The following is a 26,171-nucleotide window of genomic DNA, read 5'->3' on the forward strand; positions in this document are numbered from 1 at the left end:
CTAATGATGGTAATAATTTCAAGCCACAATTTTAAGTCAGGTTTTCAAGTCAAGTGTTTTTAATTAAATAGTATATAATATCGTGACCATATAAACAACTGGACATCCATCTTCTTTTTTTTTGTAGAACAAACCGCTAGCTTTGTTGCCACCTTGTTAAAAACATAAAATGAAACAATTGATTTTGACGGTATGCCTCTTGGGAATATCATGCTAACAACGTCAAAACTTTGACAAAAGTCTCTGTTGTTCTACTCTTCTCAGGTATTTTATCTTTATCATAACAAAGATAACAGAGGCAAAATCATCGTCAGCTTGCCAAAACTCCGACCAAATTTTCTAAATTTTGACTCAAAAGTATGGAAAAATTTTAGAGAGTGTGGGATTCAAATTATGATGTTCTTATGAACAGACTCTAAACTTTGGCATACTATTTTTTTCAAGTCATAAAAAAATATATTGGAGTGACAAAAGTATACACGCAGTTGAAATTCTGCATTTCAGAGTTGAAAATGTTAATAAAATATATTGCAAACTTGTGAAAGAATTTGAGAATAATTATTTTGTGAATTAGGAGTAATGTTAAGCTCTCAGTCCTTTTACCTAAATAATTCAAAGAAATGAAGTTTTGAAATACAGGCGGCAACGAAGCTCGCTTCAAAGAGACAATAAAAGATAGATGTCCAGTCTTTTATATGTTCATGATAATATCAATAATAGGTAGGCAGCTTGGGAAAAACTGTGTGTTTCCATTTTGAGAAATGATGCCTAAGTCATCGATGACGCAAGCAATCGACAAAAGAAAAAAGTTAAAAGTGGGAAAAAATAATTGTTCGCTAATCTCAGCCAATCTTGGGAATTTGCTAAACTCAAAATTAAGCTAGTAGGTTGCATGATCTTTCATATATGATATATATGTCTATGAGAAGAAATAAGGATTTCTGTCCAACTATATTCCCTTAGGATATTTGGGTGGCAGTGCAGCATAAAAACCCCCCAGATTGGTGAACATGAAGAAAAAAAGAAAAACTAAAAATTCACCCCCTAGAAAATATTTAGATTGTTTTATTTTGTTCAATCGCATACACTTTACAGGCCATATTTTAGAAATACAAGGCAGCGTCACGTCAAAGGCCACTTTTTCCAGTGTTTTTCCCCTAAAAAGGCTGTTTTACCAAAATTTTAGTAATTTCAGGAGGGGCAGCGTCTGATAACCGGACGCTAAAAGGGGATGAAAAATGGCTTGACTCAAGAAAGCACCGAATATTTTGCTATCCAATCACCGAGATATATAATTGTTTTATTAATTGTGCAATCAAAAAATTGCTGTGTGATTGCTTTAAAGAATTATCCAATCAAATGAAGGTAAAGCGCTTTCATCCAATCAGAAAGGATTCTTTGAGAAAAACAACGCTTGCATCAAATTCCTGCTTTCGTTTGAGAACTAAAGATAAGAAAGAATTCAAACCTTACTTGCAGGGCTGCAAATAAGCGTCGGTCATCGGTCAATGTCCGACTGAAAAAGCCATTTGACCGACTGAAAATCTTTTGTGTCGGTCATGATGTCCGAATGAAAAAAGGAATAAACCATTAACTTGAGAGTTGAAAGAGTTGAAAATAAATCTCTTACACCCCTGTCTCTTACTTAGCCTATTCCTTTAATACTCGCTTCCTTTGTAGCTTTCAGGGTGTTTCTAGGTTAACTTTTATCGACTTCCTTTCTGTGTTACTTTCTTTGTTTCTAAGATCACTTTTATCAACCCGCTTTCTTTGTAACTTTTAAGGGTGTTTCTAAAATCACTTTAATCGACTTGCTTTCTTCGTAACTTTCAAGAGTGTTTCTAAGATCACTTTTATCAACCCGCTTTCTTTGTAACTTTTAAGGGTGTTTCTAAAATTACTTTTGTCAACTTGCTTTCTTCGTAACCTTCTTTGTTTCTAAGATCACTTTTATCAATTTGTTTTCTTCGTAACTTTCAAGGGTGCTTAAAAATTCACTTAATCATTCGCTTTCTTCGTAACTTCCAAGGGTGTTTCTAAGATCACTTTTATCGAATCAATTTCTCTGTTACAGTAACAAACTGTTCCAAAGTAACCTTTATTTTACCTACTCGCTTTCTGCGTAACTTTCAAGACTGCATCATTTTAGAAAAAAATATACACTGATGACCGACAGAATTTATTTCTGTCTGACTGATGTCCGATTGACTAAGATATTTATTTCAGCCCTGCTTGCATCTAAGGCACCGAAAAAGCAATTAGCGCGTTGCAGCGAAAATATATTCAATTCAATTCATGTTTAGCCTAGCCTAATTGTCAGCTGTCAGGGGGCTTGAAAAGAATGTGAGAGATTATTTATATAAAAAACAAAACACACGGTTTTTCCTAAGCTGGCAGGTTTTTGGGAAGGTGAAAATTCAAAATTTTGTGGCCCAAACAAACTTGGCCCCGGACATTTATTTGGGCCCCGGACATTTGTTAAAGAAAGGATGATCAAGGATGATTTATAACAATGGTGATCAAGTATTCTACATGCGTGAAGGTTCAAAGAATGGCTTGGCCCAGCCAAAGAACCGACGTTTCCAAAGAGGTTGAAACCATCTCAATCAAGTAATCCTCAGAGTGGAAGTCTGCAAAAAAGTAATAAGTTGTGCTGGTAAAGCCAATGGGAAGTTCAAAAGCTGGTTGCTTGCCTACAAAAACTCATTTGCTCCATCAACAGCTAAACTCTGGAATGATCTCCCTGGTGGACTTACAATAATTAAAGCACATTCATCTTTCAAAAACAAACTTTAAGACCACTTTGGTTAGGTCAAATATTATTTTATATATATTTAAATTTTTCCCTTTTTTATGGTATATGTAATCCTAAAAATAATTATTCAACTTTATATTATTTATTTAAATATTTATGATATTTAGTAGTCTGCTACCACAGTATGCCTGTTTCCATGCTTCCCCCAGCACTGAGGCTACTTCAAGTTTAATTTTTTTCTGCTAGCTTCAGGGCTGCAAATAAATATTTTTAGTCAATCGGACATCATGTCCGACAGAAATGAAATCCTGTCGGTTAAACTCAAAATCCTGTCGGTCATTCAGTGTATATTTTTTCTAAAACTATGCAGTCTTGAAAGTTACGGAGAAAGTGAGTAGCTAAAATAAAAATGATCTTGGAACAGTTTGTTGGTAACAGAGAAAGTCACCAGGGGTTAGGGAAAGTGGGTTTTCAGCGTATAACTTTTGATAGCGATCTTCTTTTGGCAAAAGATTTTCAGGGTGGTATAATATCATGAATATATTGAACATACTAAAATTTGAGGGGATTTTGTTCGACAGAACTTAAGAAATACTCAAAAAACCAACTTTCCTTAATGAAACACAGGCAAAAACGGGTTTGTTTACCTCCAGAGCCCAAACGGTGAAGACCATCAAAATAATGCGCGCGCATTAGTTTTACGAATTACGGGAAAGGTGTATTTTTGCATACAATTCAATATGACGGATAGAAAGGCGAAAAGGTCTATGGTGGCTTTCATGAGCTTAATCTTGGTACCATTTTCAACTTTCTTCCAAATTGCCCCCCTTGATATGAAAATGCCAAAAATGAAGAAGAAATATAGAGGTGGCATCATATGATGATGGCATGGGGCGGTGAGCATGACGTCCCTGGTCAAAAAACTTATCAAGATCTTACAAGATATCGTAAGATCCTACAAGTTCTTACAAGGTGGCAAGATCATACGAGATCTTACTAAGATCTTACAAGAAATGCGCAAGATCTTACAAGATTTTGAAGGAAGTTAAGTTCTTACGAGATCTTATGTAATTTCTTGCAAAGATCTTGTAAGATCTTAAGGTTTGCAAGAAATGAAAATCTTGTAAGAACTTACAAGTCACTCCTGAATTTCAAAAAGAAAAATTTACAAATTTTTACCTCAATTGAGTATATAAAGCTTTAACTTACAAGTTCTTACAAAAACTTACACGATTATTGAATTCACGTACTTGTAAGAACTTACAAGGCCTAACCTTGCAATTACTTAAAGTTATAGCTTATCAAATCTTGCAAGAACTTGTAAGATTTTAAGGTCCACACTGGTCCACAAGAAACGAAAAATCTATTTTCAATTTATACCAAAATTTCATTAAGTATACCAAAGCTTTAACTTACAAGTTCTTACAAAAACTTAACACTATTTTTTATTCATACTTGTAAGAACTTACAAAATTCAACCTTGCAATTTCTATGCGGTATTGGTTATCGAATCTTACAAGATCTTGTAAGATTTCAAGGTTCACAAAAAACGAGAACTTTTAAAATCTTGCAAATTATCAAATTTCAAAGTGAAAATTTTACAAATGTTCATCTCAATTATATATAAAGCTTTAACTACAAGTTCTTACAAGAACTTTACAAGTTCTTACAAAAACTTACCGTTTTTTTAATTCAAGTACTTGTAAGAACTTACAAGATTCACCTTGCAATTTCTTATGCGGTTATAGCAGGTTATCAATCTTATAAGACCAATTTTCTTACAAGACCTTAAAGATCTTACATCCCGTAAAAAAATACAGATTTTATAAGAAATTTCATAAACTTTTTGGCTCAAAGCCATCGGAAAAAAGCTGGATGAAAGTGAAAGTCTAATCTAAGTATTAAAAAGGATTGTAGAGTTTAACCTGCCAACTTTGATACAAATGAATGCTGGTGCAAGAATGAGCTTGTAGGTCATTTTGGGCTAAGCCTTGACAGCAAAAACTGCCTTATTAAGCTTCTTCTTATTGCATGTCATTTTTCGTGACAAATTTTTTGTTTAAATTGAGCCATGTGTTTCATCAATTATTTTTTTGTGTAAATGTGCGAAATCACCCAATTACAAAAGTTCGATAACAAAAGAAAGGTGATAAATGGTCGAACTTCTGCAAGAAAGAAGTCACTGTGTGATGCGTCTTTTTCTGAAGAGATTTTTAATGGTAAGTTTTCATAATTTGAAAGTAATTTTATCATTTTTAAAAATCAAAAACAAAATTTTTCCATATAAAATTCGATCGAAATATATATTTTAAAGAGTGAATAACACAGCAAAAAAATGAATGTTTTGTGCGCCAAAAAGTCTTTCGTCCAATCATATTTTGATATTTTCTCTTTCAAGAAATTGAGCAAATTGGAGCTCTTTCTTATTTTGTTTTTTGTGAGTGATGAGTGATGACACTGGATTGGATAGAGTGAGGCCAAGAAAGTTTTTGACTTTCAGTTTTGTGTAAAAAAGGTCAACTTTCAGCAACTTTACTTTTTCATTTAGATAAATAGAAATTGAGAGAAAAATCAAAATGAATCGCATATATTTTTTATTCAAGTTATCTTCAAAATGTACTTTGAACTGCAGCACAAAGAGGAGGATCGAAGAGAGTATAGTGCCGCTTTAGCTAAAGTCCTTTGGATTTCATTATTTTTGGTGGTTTTAAATGTGCGATCAGTAAACACACAAACGAAGATACAGTCAACTACGGCAGACCTGACGAACAACATTACGGACTTATGAATCTATGAAGGAACCAGATAGTAATGCAGGGACCATGAAGTCATGAAGAGAAGGGGCAATCTCCGTCATTCATTTTGTTAGTTTTCCAAATCAAAGTGGCTTACATTTACTGTACTGTATAACCGCAGTAAAAACTTTTTATATCGAATGATTAAAACTTATCATTTTCTTGAGAGTAATTGGACAAAAAATGACTGGATTTTATGTAAAGTAAAACACATGCGAATTGATTGAGGCATGGAAGCATAAATAGAAATACTTTTATTTATTCAATTATATTATATTGACTGTCATTACTGTTATTATTATACGTCTTTTACGAATTTGTAAAAAAATTTTAAAGGAGAAAAGTTAAAATTGATGTTAATCTTGCTAGCTTTCTTTCCACAAGTGGAATCGAAAAGATCTTACGAGTTCTTATTCGAACTTGTAAGATCTTGCGAGCTTTTATTCGAACTTGTAAGGTCTTGCGAGTTCTTTATTCGAACTTGTAAGATCTTGCGAGTTCTCTTATCAAAATCTTATCAACTTTTTCTTTCTTGCTAGTAGTTTTCTTTCCACAACTGGAATCGAAAAGATCTTGCGCGTTCTTATTCAAACTTGTAAGATCTTGCGAGCTTTTATTCGAACTTGTAAGGTCTTGCGAGTTCTTATTCGAACTTGTAATCGAACTTGTAAAAGATCTTATCAAAATCTTATCAATAGTCAACAATCAATCGAACCAATCTAACCTTACTCGGACGCAATCGAATATTACCCAGGAATCGGCCGTTCGATTGAGATTCGATTACGTTCGACAATCGATCGCAATTATTCGATCGCGTTCGATTACGTTCGATTGGTTCGATTGCGATTTTTGTTCGAAGTTGTTCGATTGACACCGTCTGGGAAACTCTTATAAGATCTTGACAAGTTTTTTTTTGACCAGGGGTCACCCGCGTGGCAAATTACCACACCACCACCCCAATATAAATAATGAACAAATTGTGAGCCTGTAGTCTCCTGTAACTAACTAAACCTAAAATGTAAAAGAAAAATGTAATAGAAACAATAAAAAATGAAACTTACACTGGCTTTATATACACCACCACACACCACCACCACTACCATGAACTTTTAATAAAATATCTCAGGATTTTAAGCAATGTCATTTAGTGCCGCCCTCACATAGTCGTTGGTTTTGGAGAAGAGGGCGGGTGCAGGCGGATGATCTCAACCAATAATCAAATCTCGAATTTCGTATTTTGTCCGTATTTGACTAGTCTATTACGATTTTTGTCCATCTTTTTTCGTCTGTCCTGGTATAAGCAAAGTGTCTTTGGTATAACTCTGCGACCACAGTCGGAGGCAATCCCAAGCCTTCTTTCGATGATAGCTAGCTATCTATCCTTTTAGTTTAAGGTAGGGGCGCCACAACTATTTCTCTCTCTCCATGGATTGTGATCAACCTTGCCCTTGATCCCTTCGAATCCCTTCTCTTAATTGCTGAGCATCAGAGACAGTTAGAGTGGGATCAAGTACCATTTTGGGAATCTTTGGTATGACGTGGGCTGGGGGTTGAACCCACAATCTTACGCATAGTCGGATGCTCTCCTGCGCACCCCACGTCATCGGCTTCGCAATAATAATCATGGTCAGTCTGGTATATACTATCGATATACTCTACTACCTCACTGACCTGGCTTACCGTCGTACCGTCATGGCTACTATTCAAAAGTCCACTCGACAATCAAATCTCTTTCTAATTTAACTAAGCATCGTTGAGCATCGCTGATTGTCCTGATTGTGATTGGTTGGTCTGGCTCAATTACGTCATGATTTTGAGACTAAATCGGATTGATTTGATTGATTGTGCGTGAGCGAACTTACTTGTGCTAGGGTGTGGTAGGCTGCTGGCATAACAGATTCGTGCTTCGTACAGGTCTGCGATTCAGACTAGTGCTAGCTAGTGTTGTGGATAGTTACAGTCAGCCGTTAAAAGTACGGCACTACTGTGCAATGGCCCCGGGGGATGGGGTGCTTTTTGTTTTACACGAGGTTTTACACAGTCCTTGCCGCCCTCGGCCGCCCTTGCGTACCCCGCCCGTGTGTACCCGCCGCCCATGGGAAGTTTTCTGAGTAGTGCAATGTGGGTTTTTGTATACATGGTGATGAATATCAGAGATCCGAAGCAAGTGTTGAAAATACTAAATAAAATAAGATGAGAATGAAACATAAAAAGAAACTATAACATTTTTGCTCCCGAAGGGAGCCTATGTTGCTTCACGAGGCCGTGCTGGGGATCGAGCTGGCGAAAAATTGTTCAAGAAAAAAAACGGGACGATGTAACCTAGTGACCGCATCTACTAAAAGATTGCCGAGTGTGAAAGCTAGGACCGCGAACATATTTGGCGTTTTTTGGCGCTTCATAGCTTGGAATACAACAAAGCCGCGTGAGGCGTCTTTAGCTGGGGAATCGAAGGTGCAAACTTTTGCGAAAATTGTTCAAGAAAAACAAACGGGACGCTGTAACAATACAGTTATAAAACATTCAATAAATTTAACGCTAAAAAAACCGCGTGAAAAAAATATTTGGCGTTTTTGGCGCTCCAAAGTCATAGCTTGGAATACAACAAAGCCGCGTGAACAGAAATTTAGCGTCTTTAGCGCTCCAAAGTCATAGCTTGGAATACAACAACAAAAAGCAACGAAGCAGGGACCAGTTGGTTTCAGAAAGTAGAAGGTCTATAATCCCATATACTGTTCTGCCAACTTTGCTAGGAAGTTATTAATATTTAAATTATTAATCAATAATAACTATAAACAAAACATTTTCTACTACTACAAAGTTGCAAACATTATGGATTTACCTCGACTTTGAACCAACTGGTCCCTGCTTCGTTGCTTTTTGTTGTTGTATTCCAAGCTATGACTTTGGAGCGCTAAAGACGCTAAATTTCTGTTCACGCGGCTTTGTTGTATTCCAAGCTATGACTTTGGAGCGCCAAAAACGCCAAATATTTGTTCGCGCGGTCGAGCTAGCTTAAAAGCTCACCACTCGGCAATCTTTTAGTAGATGCGGTCACTAGGTTACATCGTCCCGTTTTTTTTCTTGAACAATTTTTCGCCAGCTCGATCCCCACACGGCCTCGTGAAGCAACATAGCTCCCTTTGGGAGCAAAAATTATAGTTTCTTTTTAGTTTCATTCTCTCTTATTTTATTTAGTATTTTCACACTTGCTTCGGATCTCTGATATTCATCACCATGTATACAAAAACCCACATTGCACTACTCAGAAAACTTCCCATGGGCGGCGGGTACACACGGGCGGGGTACGCAAGGGCGGCCGAGGGCGGCAAGGACTGTGTAAAACCTCGTGTAAAAAAAAAGCACCCCATCCCCCGGGGCCATTGCACAGTAGTGCCGTACTTTTAACGGCTGACTGTAATATCCACAACACTAGCTAGCTAGTCTGAATCGCAGACCTGTACGAAGCACGATCTGTTATGCCAGCAGCCTACCACACCCTAGCACAAGTAAGTTCGCTCACCACAATCAATAAATCAATCGATTTAGTCTCAAATCATGAGAATTGAGCCAGACCAACCATCACAATCAGGAAATCAGCGATGATCAACGTGCTTAGTTAAATTAGAAAGAGATTTGATTGTCGAGTGGCTTTTGAATGTAGCCATGACGGTACGACGGTAAGCCAGGTCCGTGAGTAGTAGAGTATATCGATAGTATACCAGACTGACCATGATTATTATTGCGAAGCCGAGACGTGGGGTGCGCAGGAGCATCCGACTATGCGTAAGATTGTGGGTTCAACCCCCAGCACGTTCATACCAAGATTCCCAAAATGGTACTTGATCCCACTCTAACTGTCTCTGATGCTCAGCAATTAGAGAAGGGATTCGAAGGGATCAAGGGCAGGTTGATCACAATCCTGGAGAGAGAGAAATAGTTGTGGCGCCCCTACCTTAAACTAAAAGGAAGATAGCTAGCTATCATCGAAAAAGGCTTGGGATTGCCTCCGACTGTGGTGCCGGAGTTATACCAAAGACACTTTGCTATACCGGACAGACGAAAAAAGCTGGACAAAAATCGTAATAGACTAGTCAAATACGGACCAAAAATACGAAATTCGAGATTTGATTATTGGTTGAGATCATCCGCCGCACCCGCCCTCTTCTCCAAAACCAACGACTATGTGAGGGCGGCACTAATGACATTGCTTAAATCCTGAGATATTTATTAAGTTAGGGTAGTGGTGGGGTGTGTGGTGGTGTATTAAAGCCAGTGTAAGTTTTCATTTTTATTGTTTCTATACATTTTCTTTTACATTTTAGGTTAGTTAGTTACAGGAGACTCAGGCTCACAATTTGTTCGTTATTTATTGGGGTGGTGGTGTGGTAATTTGCCACGCGGGTGACCCCTGGTCAAAAAAAACTTGTCAGATCTTATAAGAGTTTCCCAGACGGTGTCACATAACCTTCGAACAAAATCGCAATCGAACCAATCGAACGTAATCGAACGCGATCGAATAATTGCGATCGATTGTCGAACGTAATCGAATCTCATCGAACGGCCGATTCCTGGGTAATATTCGATTGCGTCCGAGTAAGTTAGATTGGTTCGATTGATTGTTGACTATTGATAAGATTTTATAAGATCTTTTACAAGTTCGATTACAAGTTCGAATAAGAACTCGCAAGACCTTACAAGTTCGAATAAAAGCTCGCAAGATCTTACAATTTGAATAAGACGCGCAAGATCTTTTCTTCCAGTTGGGAAAGAAAATACTAGCAAGAAAGAAAAAGTTGATAAGATTTTGATAAGAACTCGCAGATCTTACAAGTTCGAATAAAGAACTCGCACGACCTTACAAGTTCGAATAAAGCTCGCAAGATTTACAAGTTCGAATAAGAACTCGTAAGATCTTTTCGATTCCACTTGTGGAAAGAAAGCTAGCAAGATACATCATTTTAACTTTTCTCCTTTAAATTTTTTTACAATTCGTTAAAAGACGTATAATATAAACAGTAATGACAGTCAATATAATATAATTGAATAAATAAAAGTATTTCTATTTATCTCCATGCCTCAATCATTCGCATGTGTTTTACTTTACATAAAATCCAGTTCATTTTTGTCCAATTACTCTCAAGAAAATGATAAGTTTTAATCATTCGATATAAAAGTTTACTGCGGTTTATACAGTACAGTAAATGTAAGCCACTTGATTTGGAAAACTAACAAAATGAATGGACGGAGATTGCCCTTCTCTCATGACTTCATGGTCCCTGCTTACTATCGTTCCTTCATAGATTCATAAGTCCGTAATGTTGTTCGTCAGGTCTGCCGTAGTTGACTGTATCTTCGTTTGTGTGTTTACTGATCGCACATTTAAAACCACCAAAAATAATGAAATCCAAAGGACTTTAGCTAAAGCGGCACTATACTCTCTTCGATCCTCCTCTTTGTGCTGCAGTTCAAAGTACATTTTGAAGATAACTTGAATAAAAAATATATGCGATTCATTTTGATTTTTCTCTCAATTTCTATTTATCTAAATGAAAAAGTAAAGTTGCTGAAAGTTGACCTTTTTTACACAAAACTGAAAGTCAAAAACTTTCTTGGCCTCACTCTATCCAATCCAGTGTCATCACTCATCACTCACAAAAAACAAAATAAGAAAGAGCTCCAATTTGCTCAATTTCTTGAAAGAGAAAATATCAAAATATGATTGGACGAAAGACTTTTTGGCGCACAAAATTCTTTTTTTGCTGTGTTATTCACTCTTTAAAATTATATTTCGATCGAATTTTATATGGAAAATTTGTTTTTTGATTTTTAAAATATAAAATACTTTCAAATTAAAACTTACCATTAAAAATCTCTTCAGAAAAAGACGCATCACACAGTGACTTCTTTCTTGCAGAAGTTCGACCATTTATCACCTTTCTTTTGTTATCGAACTTTTGTAATTGGGTGATTTCGCACATTTACACAAAAAAATAATTGATGAAACACATGGCTCAATTTAAACAAAAAATTTGTCACGAAAAATGACATGCAATAAGAAGAAGCTTAATAAGGCAGTTTTTGCTGTCAAGGCTTAGCCCAAAATGACCTACAAGCTCATTCTTGCACCAGCATTCATTTGTATCAAAGTTGGCAGGTTAAACTCTACAATCCTTTTTAATACTTAGATTAGACTTTCACTTTTCAAATCCAGGCTTATTTTCCGATGGCTTTGAGCCAAATAAGTTTTATGAAATTTCTTATAAAAATCTGTATTTTTTTACGGGATGTAAGATCTTGTAAGGTCTTGTAAGAAATTGGTCTTATAAGATTTGATAACCTGCTATAACCGCATAAGAAATTGCAAGGTTGAATCTTGTAAGTTCTTACAAGTACTTGAATTAAAAAAACGTGTAAGTTTTTGTAAGAACTTGTAAAAGTTCTTGTAAGAACTTGTAAGTTAAAGCTTTATATACTTAATTGAGATGAACATTTGTAAAAATTTTCACTTTGAAATTTTGATATAATTTGCAAGATTTTAAAAGTTCTCGTTTTTTGTGAACCTTGAAATCTTACAAGATCTTGTAAGATTCGATAACCAATAACCGCATAAGAAATTGCAAGGTTGAATTTTGTAAGTTCTTACAAGTACTTGAATTAAAAAATAGTGTAAGTTTTTGTAAGAACTTGTAAGTTAAAGCTTTGGTATACTTAATTGAAATTTTGGTATAAATTGAAATATATAGATTTTTCGTTTCTTGTGGACCAGTGTGGACCTTAAAATCTTACAAGTTCTTGCAAGATTTGATAAGCTATAACTTTAAGTAATTGCAAGGTTAGGCCTTGTAAGTTCTTACAAGTACGTGAATTCAATAATCGTGTAAGTTTTTGTAAGAACTTGTAAGTTAAAGCTTTATATACTCAATTGAGGTAAAAATTTGTAAATTTTTCTTTTTGAAATTCAGGAGTGACTTGTAAGTTCTTACAAGATTTTCATTTCTTGCAAACCTTAAGATCTTACAAGATCTTTGCAAGAAATTACATAAGATCTCGTAAGAACTTAACTTCCTTCAAAATCTTGTAAGATCTTGCGCATTTCTTGTAAGATCTTAGTAAGATCTCGTGATCTTGCCACCTTGTAAGAACTTGTAGGATCTTACGATATCTTTGTAAGATCTTGATAAGTTTTTTGACCAGGGCCGTCATGCTCACCGCCCCATGCCATCATCATATGATGCCACCTCTATATTTCTTCTTCATTTTTGGCATTTTCATATCAAGGGGGGCAATTTGGGAAGAAAGTTGAAAATGGTACCAAGATTAAGCTCATGAAAGCCACCATAGACCTTTTCGCCTTTCTATCCGTCATATTGAATTGTATGCAAAAATACACCTTTCCCGTAATTCGTAATAACTAATGCGCAGCGCATTATTTGATGGTCTTCACCGTTTGGGCTCTGGAGTAAAACAACCCGTTTTTGCCTGGTTTCATTAAGGACGTTGGTTTTTTTGAGTATTTCTTAAGTTCTTCGAACAAAATCCCCTCAAATTTTAGTATGTTCAATTATTCATGATTTATACCACCCTGAAAATCTTTTGCCAAAAGAAGATCGCTATCAAAAGTTATACGCTGAAAACCCACTTTCCCTAACCCCTGGTGACTTTCTCTGTTACCAACAAACTGTTCCAAGATCATTTTTTTTAGCTACTCACTTTCTCCGTAACTTTCAAGACTGCAGTTTTAGAAAAAATTACCTGAAGACCGACAGGATTTTGAGTTTAACCGACAGGATTTCATTTGTCGGACATGATGTCCGATTGACTAAAAATATTTATTTGCAGCCCTGAAGCTAGCAGAAAAAATTAACTTGAAGTAGCCTCAGTGCTGGGGGAAGCATGGAAACAGGCATAACTGTGGTAGCAGACTACTAAATATCATAAATATTTAAATAAATAATATAAAAGTTGAATAATTATTTTAGGATTACATATACCATAAAAAAGGGAAAAATTTAAATATATATAAAATAATATTTGACCTAACCAAAGTGGTCTTAAAGTTTGTTTTTGAAAGATGAATGTGCTTTAATTATTGTAAGTCCACCAGGGAGATCATTCCAGAGTTTAGCTGTTGATGGAGCAAATGAGTTTTTGTAGGCAAGCAACCAGCTTTTGAACTTCCCATTGGCTTTACCAGCACAACTTATTACTTTTTTGCAGACTTCCACTCTGAGGATTACTTGATTGAGATGGTTTCAACCTTCTTTGGAAACGTCTGGTTCTTTGGCTGGGCCAAGCCATTTCTTTGAACCTTCACGCATGTAGAATACTTGATCACCATTGTTATAAATCATCCTTGATCATCCTTTCTTTAACAAATGTCCGGGGCCCAAATAAATGTCCGGGGCCAAGTTTGTTTGGGCCACAAAATTTTGAATTTTCACCTTCCCAAAAACCTGCCAGCTTAGGAAAAACCGTGTGTTTTGTTTTTTATATAAATAATCTCTCACATTCTTTTCAAGCCCCCTGACAGCTGACAATTAGGCTAGGCTAAACATGAATTGAATTGAATATATTTTCGCTGCAACGCGCTAATTGCTTTTTCGGTGCCTTAGATGCAAGCAGGGCTGCAAATAAATATCTTTAGTCAATCGGACATCATGTCAGACAGAAATCAAATTCTGTCGGTCATTCAGAGTATATTTTTTCTAAAATTATGCAGTCTTGAAAGTTACGCAGAAAGCGAGTAGGTAAAATAAAGGTTACTTTGGAACAGTTTGTTACTGTAACAGAGAAATTGATTCGATAAAAGTGATCTTAGAAACACCCTTGGAAGTTACGAAGAAAGCGAATTGATTAAAGTGAATTTTTAAGCACCCTTGAAAGTTACGAAGAAAACAAATTGATAAAAGTGATCTTAGAAACAAAGAAGGTTACGAAGAAAGCAAGTTGACAAAAGTAATTTTAGAAACACCCTTAAAAGTTACAAAGAAAGCGGGTTGATAAAAGTGATCTTAGAAACACTCTTGAAAGTTACGAAGCAAAGCAAGTCGATTAAAAGTGATTTTAGAACACCCTTAAAAGTTACAAAGAAAGCGGGTTGATAAAAGTGACTCTTAGACACAAAGAAAGTAACAGTTAAGCAAGTTAAGCTACAAAGGAAGCTATTAAAGGAATAGGCTAAGTAAGAGACAGGGGTGTAAGAGATTTATTTTCAACTCTTTCAACTCTCAAGTTAATGGTTTATTCCTTTTTTCATTCGGACATCATGACCGACACAAAAGATTTTCAGTCGGTCAAATGGCTTTTTCAGTCGGACATTGACCGATGACCGACGCTTATTTGCAGCCCTGCAAGTAAGGTTTGAATTCTTTCTTATCTTTAGTTCTCAAACGAAAGCGGGAATTGATGCAAGCGTTGTTTTTCTCAAGAATCCTTTCTGATTGGATGAAAGCGCTTTACCTTCATTTGATTGGATAATTCTTTAAAGCAATCACACAGCAATTTTTTGATTGCACAATTAATAAAACAATTATATATCTCGGTGATGGATAGCAAAATATTCGGTGCTTTCTTGAGTCAAGCCATTTTTCATCCCCTTTTAGCGTCCGGTTATCAGACGCTGCCCCTCCTGAAATTACTAAAATTTTGGTAAAACAGCCTTTTTAGGGGAAAAACACTGGAAAAAGTGGCCTTTGACGTGACGCTGCCTTGTATTTCTAAAATATGGCCTGTAAAGTGTATGCGATTGAACAAAATAAAACAATCTAAATATTTTCTAGGGGTGAAATTTTTAGTTTTTCTTTTTTTCTTCATGTTCACCAATCACCAATCTGGGGGGTTTTTATGCTGCACTGCCACCCAAATATCCTAAGGGAATATAGTTGGACAGAAATCCTTATTCTTCTCATAGACATATATATCATATATGAAAGATCATGCAACCTACTAGCTTAATTTTGAGTTTAGCAAATTCCCAAGATTGGCTGAGATTAGCGAACAATTATTTTTTCCCACTTTTAACTTTTTTTCTTTTGTCGATTGCTTGCGTCATCGATGACTTAGGCATCATTTCTCAAAATGGAAACACACAGTTTTTCCCAAGCTGCCTACCTATTATTGATATTATCATGAACATATAAAAGACTGGACATCTATCTTTTATTGTCTCTTTGAAGCGAGCTTCGTTGCCGCCTGTATTTCAAAACTTCATTTCTTTGAATTATTTAGGTAAAAGGACTGAGAGCTTAACATTACTCCTAATTCACAAAATAATTATTCTCAAATTCTTTCACAAGTTTGCAATATATTTTATTAACATTTTCAACTCTGAAATGCAGAATTTCAACTGCGTGTATACTTTTGTCACTCCATATATTTTTTTATGACTTGAAAAAAAAAGTATGCCAAAGTTTAGAGTCGTTCATAAGAACATCATAATTTGAATCCCACACTCTCTAAAATTTTTCCATACTTTTGAGTCAAAATTTAGAAAATTTGGTCGGAGTTTTGGCAAGCTGACGATGATTTTTTGCCTCTGTTATCTTTGTTATGATAAAGATAAAATACCTGAGAAGAGTAGAACAACAGAGACTTTTGTCAAAGTTTTGACGTTGTTAGCATGATATTCCCAAGAGGCATACCGTCAAAATCATATTTTATGTTTTTCATTTACAAAAAAAAGAGATGTTTTTTTAACGAGGTGGACTTAAAATTGTGGCTTGAAATTATTACCATCATTAGGTATATAGATAATATCAATTTGAATTGAAAATAATTTCAGCACATTTGATAACATATCTTCATTAGGTATCTGAAAATTTGTCAACACTGCTCTGTTTTTTTTTAGCACAAAAAAGATTATTAACAATACACCAAGAATTATGATTTGGTGTTTTGTAATTGTTGCCATTTTTCAGTGTGAGTTGATTTTTATATCCATTGTTTAAAAAGAAAAACAAGAATCTAAGAGTGTAATCTTGCTTCTGTGTTTCAAAAAATAACACTGCTTAGATTGGGTAGTTTTCTCTCCAAAATAGAGATAGATAAAATATTGATCGACACTTTTCAGTTCAGTTCAGCTGTACTTTTTTGTTCACAAAACGTCAAACTATACAAACTGACTTTTTAAAATGTGAATACTTTGATTTTCTTATTCTATCTATTTCTTGTGATTTTTTTTCTGTTTACAGTTATGAATGGTATTGATACACTTTGGCAGATAATAGAACCAGAAAAACAACTAGACTTAGGACCTTATGATTCGATATCGGTTTACAATGGAACGACTTTTATTATCTCTGGAAAACCTTGCAAAACAGGCAAATCTTTAGCACTTACAATATTAAAGATCGAGCAAAATATATTCATTCACTTTGATGATGTATCAACTAACCCAAAACCAATAAATATTGGTAAGTTAAAAAAAACAACAACATTATATTATAAATATAATACTCCCTTTTTACTATTTACTGTTTTGCTGCATAAATTCTACTGGGTGTCCAAGAATACAAGGAAGACTCTCCATCCAACTTCAACAATTCATTTAAGCCAATAAGCCAAGACTGAAATAGCAGTTTGGGGGAAATAGAGTTTAATTTTTGGGAATTTTAATTTGGCGGATACGGAATAAATTAATTTGGCGGAACTTAATTTGTTTCGACCAATCCGCCAAATGAAGTTCCCGCAAAAATGTCTTCATTAAGATACTCTCCCCTTCAACTTCAAGTTAAAATAAGCCAAGTACTTTTAACTTTAACAATGAAATGTATGATGTACAGTTTTTGTTTCCAAGGAACTTGATGAATTATCATGACTGTAGTTGAATAAATTAAGTGTAGTGACTAAAATGAAATTGAATTAGACAGGACACTTGAGTGGTGACACAGGACATACTGAGGTATATATCCCTTTAAGACATGAAACATCTCTCTTCATTCTCTATAATGTTCACCATTGGGCCTTTACTCCTTTATAAAATCTAATCCTGATCTTTATTGGCCTAAATTACAGCGTTTTATTCTAGCGATGAAATTATTGCAAAATCTGTCTACCATCATTTATTATAGACAATGGCTTTGGAGTTGTCATGACAATTAACCAACGTACCGATCATTCAGATCATCTTTATCGTATAAATGTAAGTTAAACAAAAAGAAAATCTCTTATATTACAGAAATACTACTTATCCTTTATATATATTTCGTTACGAATATATATTTCGTGTTTTTGTGTTTTTGTAAGAAAAGAAAATCCATTTTGGATTTTCCTCTTGTTTGACCTGGGCTTGGGCTTTAGAATGGCTATGTAAAGCTGCTTCTTGAATGTGTGTTTTTTCTAAATAATGAAATTTTATTGGAATACTTTTTTGGAAGCACTTGGGGGAAGCACATGATATCAGACGCATATTGTCCTTCCCAGGATTCATCAGCGCAACTTGGGTAAGCAAGCATGGACGCTGTTGTCGTCAGAAGGCTCAATAAACTGAGTGATAATCGCCTGTGTTGAGCGGAGTAGCAGAGCTTGCTCCTTGACAAAGTCTGAGTGCTCAAAGAACCAAATTTCTAAGCACAGAGGCCATCATCTCCCTTGTTTACAACCATTCCCAATAATGATAAGGTCCTCAATGGCTTTACTAAATCATATTTAATTAACCATGTTGCTCAGCATTCAGAATGAAGAATAACATAGCAAAAAGAAAGACATGTATTCATACTTCCTTTTATTTTGACAGATAAAGCCAGTGGTGTTGAACACTACAACCCATCAGGTCATCGACTACCTACCTGGAAGTCTGTTAGAAGTTCACTGGATGATGGATAAAGCTAAGTGTAAAAGGCATATTGCATCCTTCAGGTTCGTGTAAGAAATAGCCATTGTCTAAGTTGGAATTTTTGGAAACACAGATGAAACTTTGCAAATTATAGTTTTTTTTTGTGCTACAATACTTTTGAGATTTGTCTGGCTCTAATTTTCAAATAATGTATGGTATGGAGGGAATCAAAAGTTTGATAATTATTTTTTGTGTTTTGAGGCTGAAGCAAGTTGCATTCTGATCTTTGCTTTTACCACAAGTACCAGGTGACATGAAATACCAGTCAATCCAAAAGTACTTGCTTAGAGCTTGGGTTTAAGAAACGAGATAAACTTGAAATAAAACCTTAAGTTATAAGCCGGGCTATCTTCTTTTTTGACTATTAAATTTCCAAGCTCTTCAAGATATTTCTCCAGCCTCAAGATGCTGAAAACTGCCCAAAAAGCTTGTGTGGTCACCCAATGAACACATATACATATCCTCGAATAACCAAAATTTTGAACACTGAAAAACATTTCATTCAAAGTTGCTTTGGTTCTTTCAATTTTAGATGACCTTAGAAATGATCCAGGGTTTATAAAAGCAGATCAGTGCACCAAATCTATGAGACATGGTGATTTCTCTACAATGTGCTACAAAAAGTCTGAAATTTGTATATGACCGTTGAATATGTGTGAATTCCTTAAAGTCATCTCTATGCTGGACTCAAAAGAAGCCTCAATACATACCTTTACTTCTGAGAAGTTTGATGAAGACTTGCAAATCACACGTAAGAACTAAGATTTATCATGTTTGACTTGTTATGTATCAATTTTCAATAAATTGATTTTTGAAGCTGGAACTATTAAAAATCGCCGGAACATTGAATTTTTCTCGAGCTGTACTTTATATTTTATGAAATTTTGCACACTGATGCAAAATGACACATACCTAAATGTGTGACGGAGCCCGATTTTCGAAAAATATTTTTTCCCGGCCGAAAATGCCAGAAAATATGCCGGAAAACCGTTTTTTTTTACATTTTCTCTCAAATTTTTCATCTTTAGCTTTTTCTGATTTTTTTGCAGAAAGATGCGTATTTGCAATGCTCAAAACATGGCCGAGTTCGATTTTTGAGAAAAAAAATTTTTTTCCGGTTGAAAATGCCGGAAATCGCCGTCTTTGCAGATTTTCATTATATGTTTTCCTTGTATTTCTATGTTCTTCACACAAAAACATTATTGATAACAATGCTCACCATCAAGCATGATTCAATTGTCAATAAAACTGATTTTTGCGACCAGAACTTTTTATTAATTTTTCCCTACAACCCTTCCCTCTCCCCCCATCAATAATCAATGATGAATTTATTGCGTTATGCATTTTCGCTAAACGATATATTTTCTTTCTGACTGATTTTTTTCTCCTCTCATTGCTATCTAACTTTCATCATCAGGTAGGTCCATTCAGCATCTAGCTTGTTCTTATTGTATCTGTTATAAAATAACAGGAACCTAGTGATTTATCCTGTATATGTTATGAAGTTAAAGAGGATTCTAAATAAACCTAATCATTTTGAGCACTGGAAGTTGAGATTGGTATTCATCAAATAAATTAAACTCAATCATTGATCTCTTTGTCTTTCTTCTAGACGGATTGCTTGGCAGTCATTGTGGGCTACGCGTCACACAATTCCACAGTCACATGAAAAACCATGAAAAGCAACACATTCAAGTTCAACATGTTTGTAAGAGTATTCACGCAGGAAGAAATTATACCGTCATTGATGATTCTTATTTCACCATCTATGGCATGCTTTGCCCATTGTGTAAGTGAAATACTTTTTATCCAAATTATACTATACACTATCAATAGAACATCAAATGAAAGTGGTCTAGAATAAGAAAGAACATGAAGCAAGAATTTCTATCTAAGAAACAACCTCTTTGGGGAGGTCCTTATTATGAATCGAAAGGGGTCACAGAATAGAGCCACGAGGAACACGAGCAAAGAAATTTTGTTCCTTTCTGTCTATTAAGAGGCTCTCAGGAAGAAAATTTCTGATGAATGAAATAAAACAACAGAATGCACCTTGAGGTTTTATTTTGAGAATCAAACCATTGTATCAAACCCTGTCATAGGCCTCGATAATTAATATCAGGAAAGACTCTACAGCTATCTACACGCTTGTCTCCCGAATAGACGGGGGGGGGGGGTCCGAATAAGCAGGGGGGTAGGAAAATTTTTTCTAAATTCTAATAAGCGGGGGGCGGGGATGGAATAAGAGGGAGGAGGGGTAATTTGAAGACAGAATTTTTTTTTAACTGATATCAATTTCAACAACAAAAAAGAAACTTTAGCAAATGAACACGTAAAAATAAGAAACAATATTAGCACAAAAGAAAATTTCAACAAATTTAAGGTCTATCTACACTGTAATGAAATATTAAATTATTCGGAATTTAATTAACAGGTGGGTCTTAATAAGAGCGGGGGGGGGGGGGTTGGAATTTTTTTCTCTTAACAATTAGCGGGGGGAGACGTCTCTTCGGGAGACAAGAGTAGGGTTGAATCAACATCAAAACCCTCCGGATATCGTGCGTGCGACAGGTGGAATTATTTTTGTTATAGCTAAATGGATAGTGTCAAAACTCAAGTTTGTTTGATAGAGAAAATAATTTAAGTCCACTTCCTACAAATGATTAAGATCTAACTATGGTGTTCTAGCCACTCCTACACATTGGGTTTTATTCATGGCGTTCTAAATTCATTTTGCGACGCTTTACTTTTATTATAATTAGATTTGCAGCCACGCACAATGCATTTTCTACCCATTTTTTCGGTGTTGTTTTTCTTGCACGACGTCAAAAATGGGTGTGAACATTTTTTTAAACAAATTGACGTCAACACTGCAATGACATCATTAATTAGGTCCACAAGATTTTGACGTCAAAGCACGCTTGCTAGGCCTTGAATTTAGAACGCCATGGTTTTATTGGAAAAGGATATCGCTTTAGGGTCTAATCTCCACTTCTTGGTTTCCTTTACTAGCTGACTGCAAAACACTTAACGCAACAAACAGACGTATTTGTAAACAAAAAATGTTCAACGAAAAAGGAAAAATGTCAGAAGCTGTCATCACCACTAAACTTGAAGTTTGCGAAAAAACAAAAATACGAGCCAAAGTTGACATGTCAGTTGAAGGGTATCCAAAGAATTTTTCCAAAATGATGGAAGCTATGGTTGATTTATTTGATAATTCGAAAAGGGAGAGTCTACATTTAGGTGGTACACATCCTTCTCTCCATCTTGGAAATGGTTTCATGCAGATTGATGGTGGTGAAGTGTCACTGTATGTCAGCGCCGATCATCATGATAATTCACATAAATTTCATGTGATGGTAAGTGCCAAGTAAAACCTCTCTTGTATGTTTTCAATAAGGGGACATGCAAAAAAAATATGTTCGTTGCCGAGAGGTTAAGGGGGGGGGGTCGGCCGAAAATCGAGCAAAAGCGAACAGGGGGTCAAGTCTGAAAAGTGTATTTTCGCTTTTGAAGAGAGGGTTCAGCTTTTATTTTATTTGATTGTAAAAAATCTGTCTATACTGGTCACACTGAAAATGTATGCTGCTGCTATAAACCTCTTTGACAGGGGTGGCTATGAATTCAAGATATGCAATACTGCAATGACTTTAGATACTTTTATAAAATTATGGTTGAAAACTGGTCTGAAAGACATTACATTGCTGCATTGTATGAACCATTCATTCTCTTTTCAGCTCTTGCGACATTTCCCACACGTGGAAGATCGATTCCCCTTGATTCATGATGACGTAATCATAGATGAACCTGATAAACCATGCAGTGGAGTACAACCACATAAACGTACGTATATTCTTTTGATCGATGTCTGTTCGATTGTCGATCACTTTCCGTTTTCGCTTTTCGTTTTGTTGATCGAAAAATCGAACTTTAGTCTCGCTGCTCGACCAAATTTGAAATTGGATTCGAACGCATTTTCGCACGACTTTCGATTTCGTTCGATTCAGCAATGTTTGTTCTGATAATTCGTTTTGTTTTGATTGATTCAGATTCGAATAGAGCATGGATTTAGACTTTCTTAGCCTTTGTTTTGAAATTTAAGGCCCATCTACATTTAGTAATTTTAATTTCTGCCCAGCTTTGGGCCGATCCTGTTGTTTTTCTTTTCTTTTGTTTGAATCGAATGTATTTAACGATCGTATTTATTAATGACATTCGAATTCTTTTCAAAACAAAACAAGTTTCTTTTTATAGAAAAGAACATTTCAAATCATGTAAAAATCAAAACATAAAAATATAAAAAAGTTTGTCGAACAATAATAGCAAAGGGCGATAAAAAGCAAGAGAAGAAATTAGTCCATCTTTTTCTTCATATAAAAACATTCAAGAGGTTGATACTGTTAAAAACTTTGTACGTCATTTTACATGTTTAATTTCGAAAAGCTATGACAAGGGTTTAAAAAAAGCAATTTAGAATTTCACTCCTCTTTACCATGACATTTTCTCAAATTGTCGAAAACTGGACGGCGTATTTAACGCGAGCGAAGCTAGAAAAAGATCTCCGGGGGAGGGTTAGAGTCAAACTTTGAAGATAGCTTTTTATTAATTTGATCATTTTTTAAGCCAGCTTCAACATCCAAAGGACTTTTAGTGCGTTCAGCAGCTCTTCAGCTACAGCTTAACCGGCGTGCGAAGCCGGGTAACCGGTTAGTATCAAATATTTGGCGAAAGGTTGTACAGTTGCTCTCGCTAATTCGAACTCGAACAGATACTATAGAAAACGGTACTATAGAAAACTTTTATAAAGGGATTCTTCTCGACGATGACTGAGAGTTAGAATTTTTTCTTCTATTTTAGGTTCAAAAACTGGTGTCCAAACCATGGCTATTAATTGTGCTCGTGCTGTTCGGTATTTTACTTATCGTCGCAGTTGCCATCTTTTTAAAATGGTGGCGAAGTAGGCAGCATAATTATTCAAACGCTGATATCGGACTGCCATATCATATCGAACTTGATGACGATGATTTCACAATAGATCAATTCGACCAAGAATGAAAGAGAACGTTGTATGTGTATTGGTGTGAATATGAACGTTTGCAGAGTAAAGTAAACGGCGTTGCAAGCTATGTGTTAGCTTGAGTTGAGGGTTGATTATTGAAAGCATTTTCGGTGTTGTGTGTACTAACTTGACTCGTTGATTGGAGTTTCAATGTTTCACCCAACTATTTGTGAGCGTCGAATACGTAATACAAACTGGCATAGTATATATTTTTTTACTTGGCACATACAATTAGTTTATAAGATACTTCAGCCTCAAAATTTAATCAAATTTAGATAGGTGAGAATGACTTCTGGCTGGTTCTAGAGTAATTTTCCAAGTCTATCAGCTCCTGTTATCGCGATTGTAATTTTTGTCAGTTAATGTTAGTTACTAACTTTTTTAGGCTTTTTAGTACGGGGGAGTATTGTGACTGTATCTTAGTACCTGTCTTAAGTAATTGTTAGTCTTGTATGTATTGCAAAGTCTATGGTCTGGTATGTGTATGGTGTAAGTATGTGTGATTGGTAATAAATTTTCTTAAAAGCAAACTACAATTTAATAACAATTTTTCAGTTATTAGAGTATTAATAAAAACGACACCATAGGAATTATTTTTTTTAAACAGCATACCATTTTTCTAGAAATTGATTATGTTATATTGAAGCTTGACTATATATATTAATTAAATAAAACATTTATTTTCTGGGTAGAAAAATTTACAAAACTTACAAACTTATCGGATTATCAATATCAAAGTATAGAATTAGATAAAGTTTGTCTTAAAAGCCTCGTATTTTACTCAGAAAACAAATGCTGCTGGCATGGCTTATCTGTTGATAATGTTGAGTTTAATGTAATAACTTGATCTTTTTATGTTATATGTTTGATTATGGCCTATCGAGTGAACCTTAAGATTTCCTCACATCGGGTACCTGGATCCTTTACGAACTGGCACCAACGAGTTTTGTAGTTGTTTATTGTAACTTTTTAAAAGCATAAAGTTAGATTAAAGTTAAGTTTTATTATTTTAACTTTCATAATTTTTAGAATGTTTTTGAACTTCGTAGTTTGTTGTATTTTGATATTCGTAACTTTTTTCGTCATCCATGCCTTTCTTTAAAGGATGTTCTCGAGATTTCAGTCCATCCGAATTACTTGTGAATGCCTTTTTTATTTCTAAAAATTTAAATTTTAGTTCGTTTTTTCATGACAAACTTAGAGCTGTTGTGGTGTTTTGTTTCATTTTGTTAGATTTTAGAATACAAAACTGTTTTCGAAAAAATCTGTTCATGAGATGAACGATTTTATCTTTTTTTTCTCTATAATTTTCAATCTCAGGCCCTATGACATGGGGGTATGAATCCCGTCGACGGTCTTCAGGCTTTCTTTGCTACCACTTGACCATTCAGCCGTAACCCGCGTGAACAGTTTTTTCTGGAAAAGCACATTATATTATTGCTTAGGATTTTGATTCGGTTTCCTATTACAAAAATATTTTGTGCTTTATCCTTGTTTGTGTTTTGTTCTTCATTTTTTCATAATATTATTTTTATGATAGGTATTTATTATCTTCTTTTTCTCATTATTATGTTCATTTCAAACAGTTCAAACAATTAGTTTGACGTTTTGTATGATAATTTTATATTGCAATAATATTTATATCACAATTTTCGATTTTTCTTTTTCTGGAAAATATCTTTCTTCAAAAAATGTGTTTCTGCTATGATCTTTTTCGGCTTATTCTCCTGCATGCTGTAACCATTCGAATTTCCCAACGCCCTAAAAAAATTATGATGAAGTATCTATAATCAGAGGAATTTGACATTTAAAGCAAGAAATCCGAAAGTTTCGATTTCGGTTTGGTTGTTCGAGCAAGTAACTTTTTTAATAAGAAGAGAGGCAATAAAAAAGAAAAAAAAAGGAAAGAAAACAAAAACAAAAAAAAAAACGAAAAATGGATGAATGGTAACATATAAATGCTAAGAATAAAATATTGGAACCAAAATATTCTATGCTAAACTAAGACTTCTGACACTTACAGCACTTAGTTTGTCGTAAAAAAGAAACTATGTGCTGTATGTGCAGGGCAATGGTCGAATTTTCGTTCGTTGGCATGGTCGGTCCATTGAGTTTAAAGCCCAAAGGGCTAGAGTAGAATCTCTAACCTTTCTCGGGAAAGAAAAAGTGAAGCCTTTTCTTGGAAGCGATATCAGATTTACATCCCCATATCAAAACTAATTTGGGATGCATGCAGCCTAGAATCACCTCCCCTTTCGCCTTTCCCCGAAGAATCATTCTTCCTTCCTTTTAAGCTCTTTTTTCGTGCTGCGCATTATTCCGCACTTGGTTGGAATCAATAAAATCTCAGCAAATTTAACTATTTGCATAAGGTCCAACTTTGTTCGTCCACTTGCATCTCCCATCATGGCGGCCGGACAGAAGAAGGGAAAAGTTGGTCTTACCCAAGAGCAAATCATCACAAAATTCAATCAAATGCGACAAGAACAGCGAATTGTTATTAATAAAATTAGTGAATTAGAAGCTGAAGTTAGTGAACACAGGTACAGTAATTGTCATTTTTGCTTTAAACCTTTTTCAAGTCGTAACACATCTTAAGCCGGCCATGCGACAAGTTTTTTTTACGACCCACAGGCACAGCATGGTTAGGAAACAATATCATACTCCTGGATGCAAGTGAAATTTTTTCAATCTGCAGACATAGACACGCGTTCGTTTATTATC

General features: G+C 35.1%; 2 protein-coding genes across 2 annotated transcripts; both read left to right on the forward strand.

Moving 5' to 3' along the window:
- Nucleotides 1-16,419: 16,419 nt before the first annotated feature.
- On the forward strand, nucleotides 16,420-18,921 carry LOC136813492 (uncharacterized). Its single transcript, XM_067070005.1, has 5 exons — nucleotides 16,420-16,470; nucleotides 16,743-16,964; nucleotides 17,622-17,692; nucleotides 18,287-18,408; nucleotides 18,918-18,921. Exons 1-5 carry the CDS (start codon nucleotides 16,434-16,436, stop codon nucleotides 18,919-18,921), a joined length of 456 nt encoding a protein of 151 aa, XP_066926106.1. The 5' UTR covers nucleotides 16,420-16,433.
- Nucleotides 18,922-19,036: 115 nt separating this feature from the next.
- Nucleotides 19,037-25,990, forward strand: LOC136813493 (uncharacterized; the record flags this gene model as incomplete). The annotated part of the gene is made up of 6 exons (XM_067070006.1): nucleotides 19,037-19,136; nucleotides 19,998-20,174; nucleotides 21,398-21,747; nucleotides 22,126-22,231; nucleotides 23,246-23,297; nucleotides 25,820-25,990. Coding segments are annotated over exons 1-6 (956 nt in total), but the record flags the coding sequence as incomplete, so codon positions are not given.
- Nucleotides 25,991-26,171: the final 181 nt, after the last annotated feature.

The sequence above is a fragment of the Clytia hemisphaerica genome, unplaced genomic scaffold, assembly GCF_902728285.1.
Source record: "Clytia hemisphaerica strain Z4C2 unplaced genomic scaffold, Clytia hemisphaerica genome assembly, whole genome shotgun sequence".
NCBI classification, from domain to species: domain Eukaryota; kingdom Metazoa; phylum Cnidaria; class Hydrozoa; order Leptothecata; family Clytiidae; genus Clytia; species Clytia hemisphaerica.

What these genes read in the sequence shown, in the direction of transcription:
- LOC136813492 (XM_067070005.1), top strand. Translation starts at nt 16,434, where the DNA reads ATGATTTGGTGTTTTGTAATTGTTGCCATTTTTCAGT. An exon ending in AATTGTTGCCATTTTTCAGT is followed by an intron (nt 16,471 to 16,742) that starts GTGAGTTGATTT and finishes TTCTGTTTACAG; the next exon opens with TTATGAATGGTATTGATACA. An exon ending in CCCAAAACCAATAAATATTG is followed by an intron (nt 16,965 to 17,621) that starts GTAAGTTAAAAA and finishes CATTTATTATAG; the next exon opens with ACAATGGCTTTGGAGTTGTC.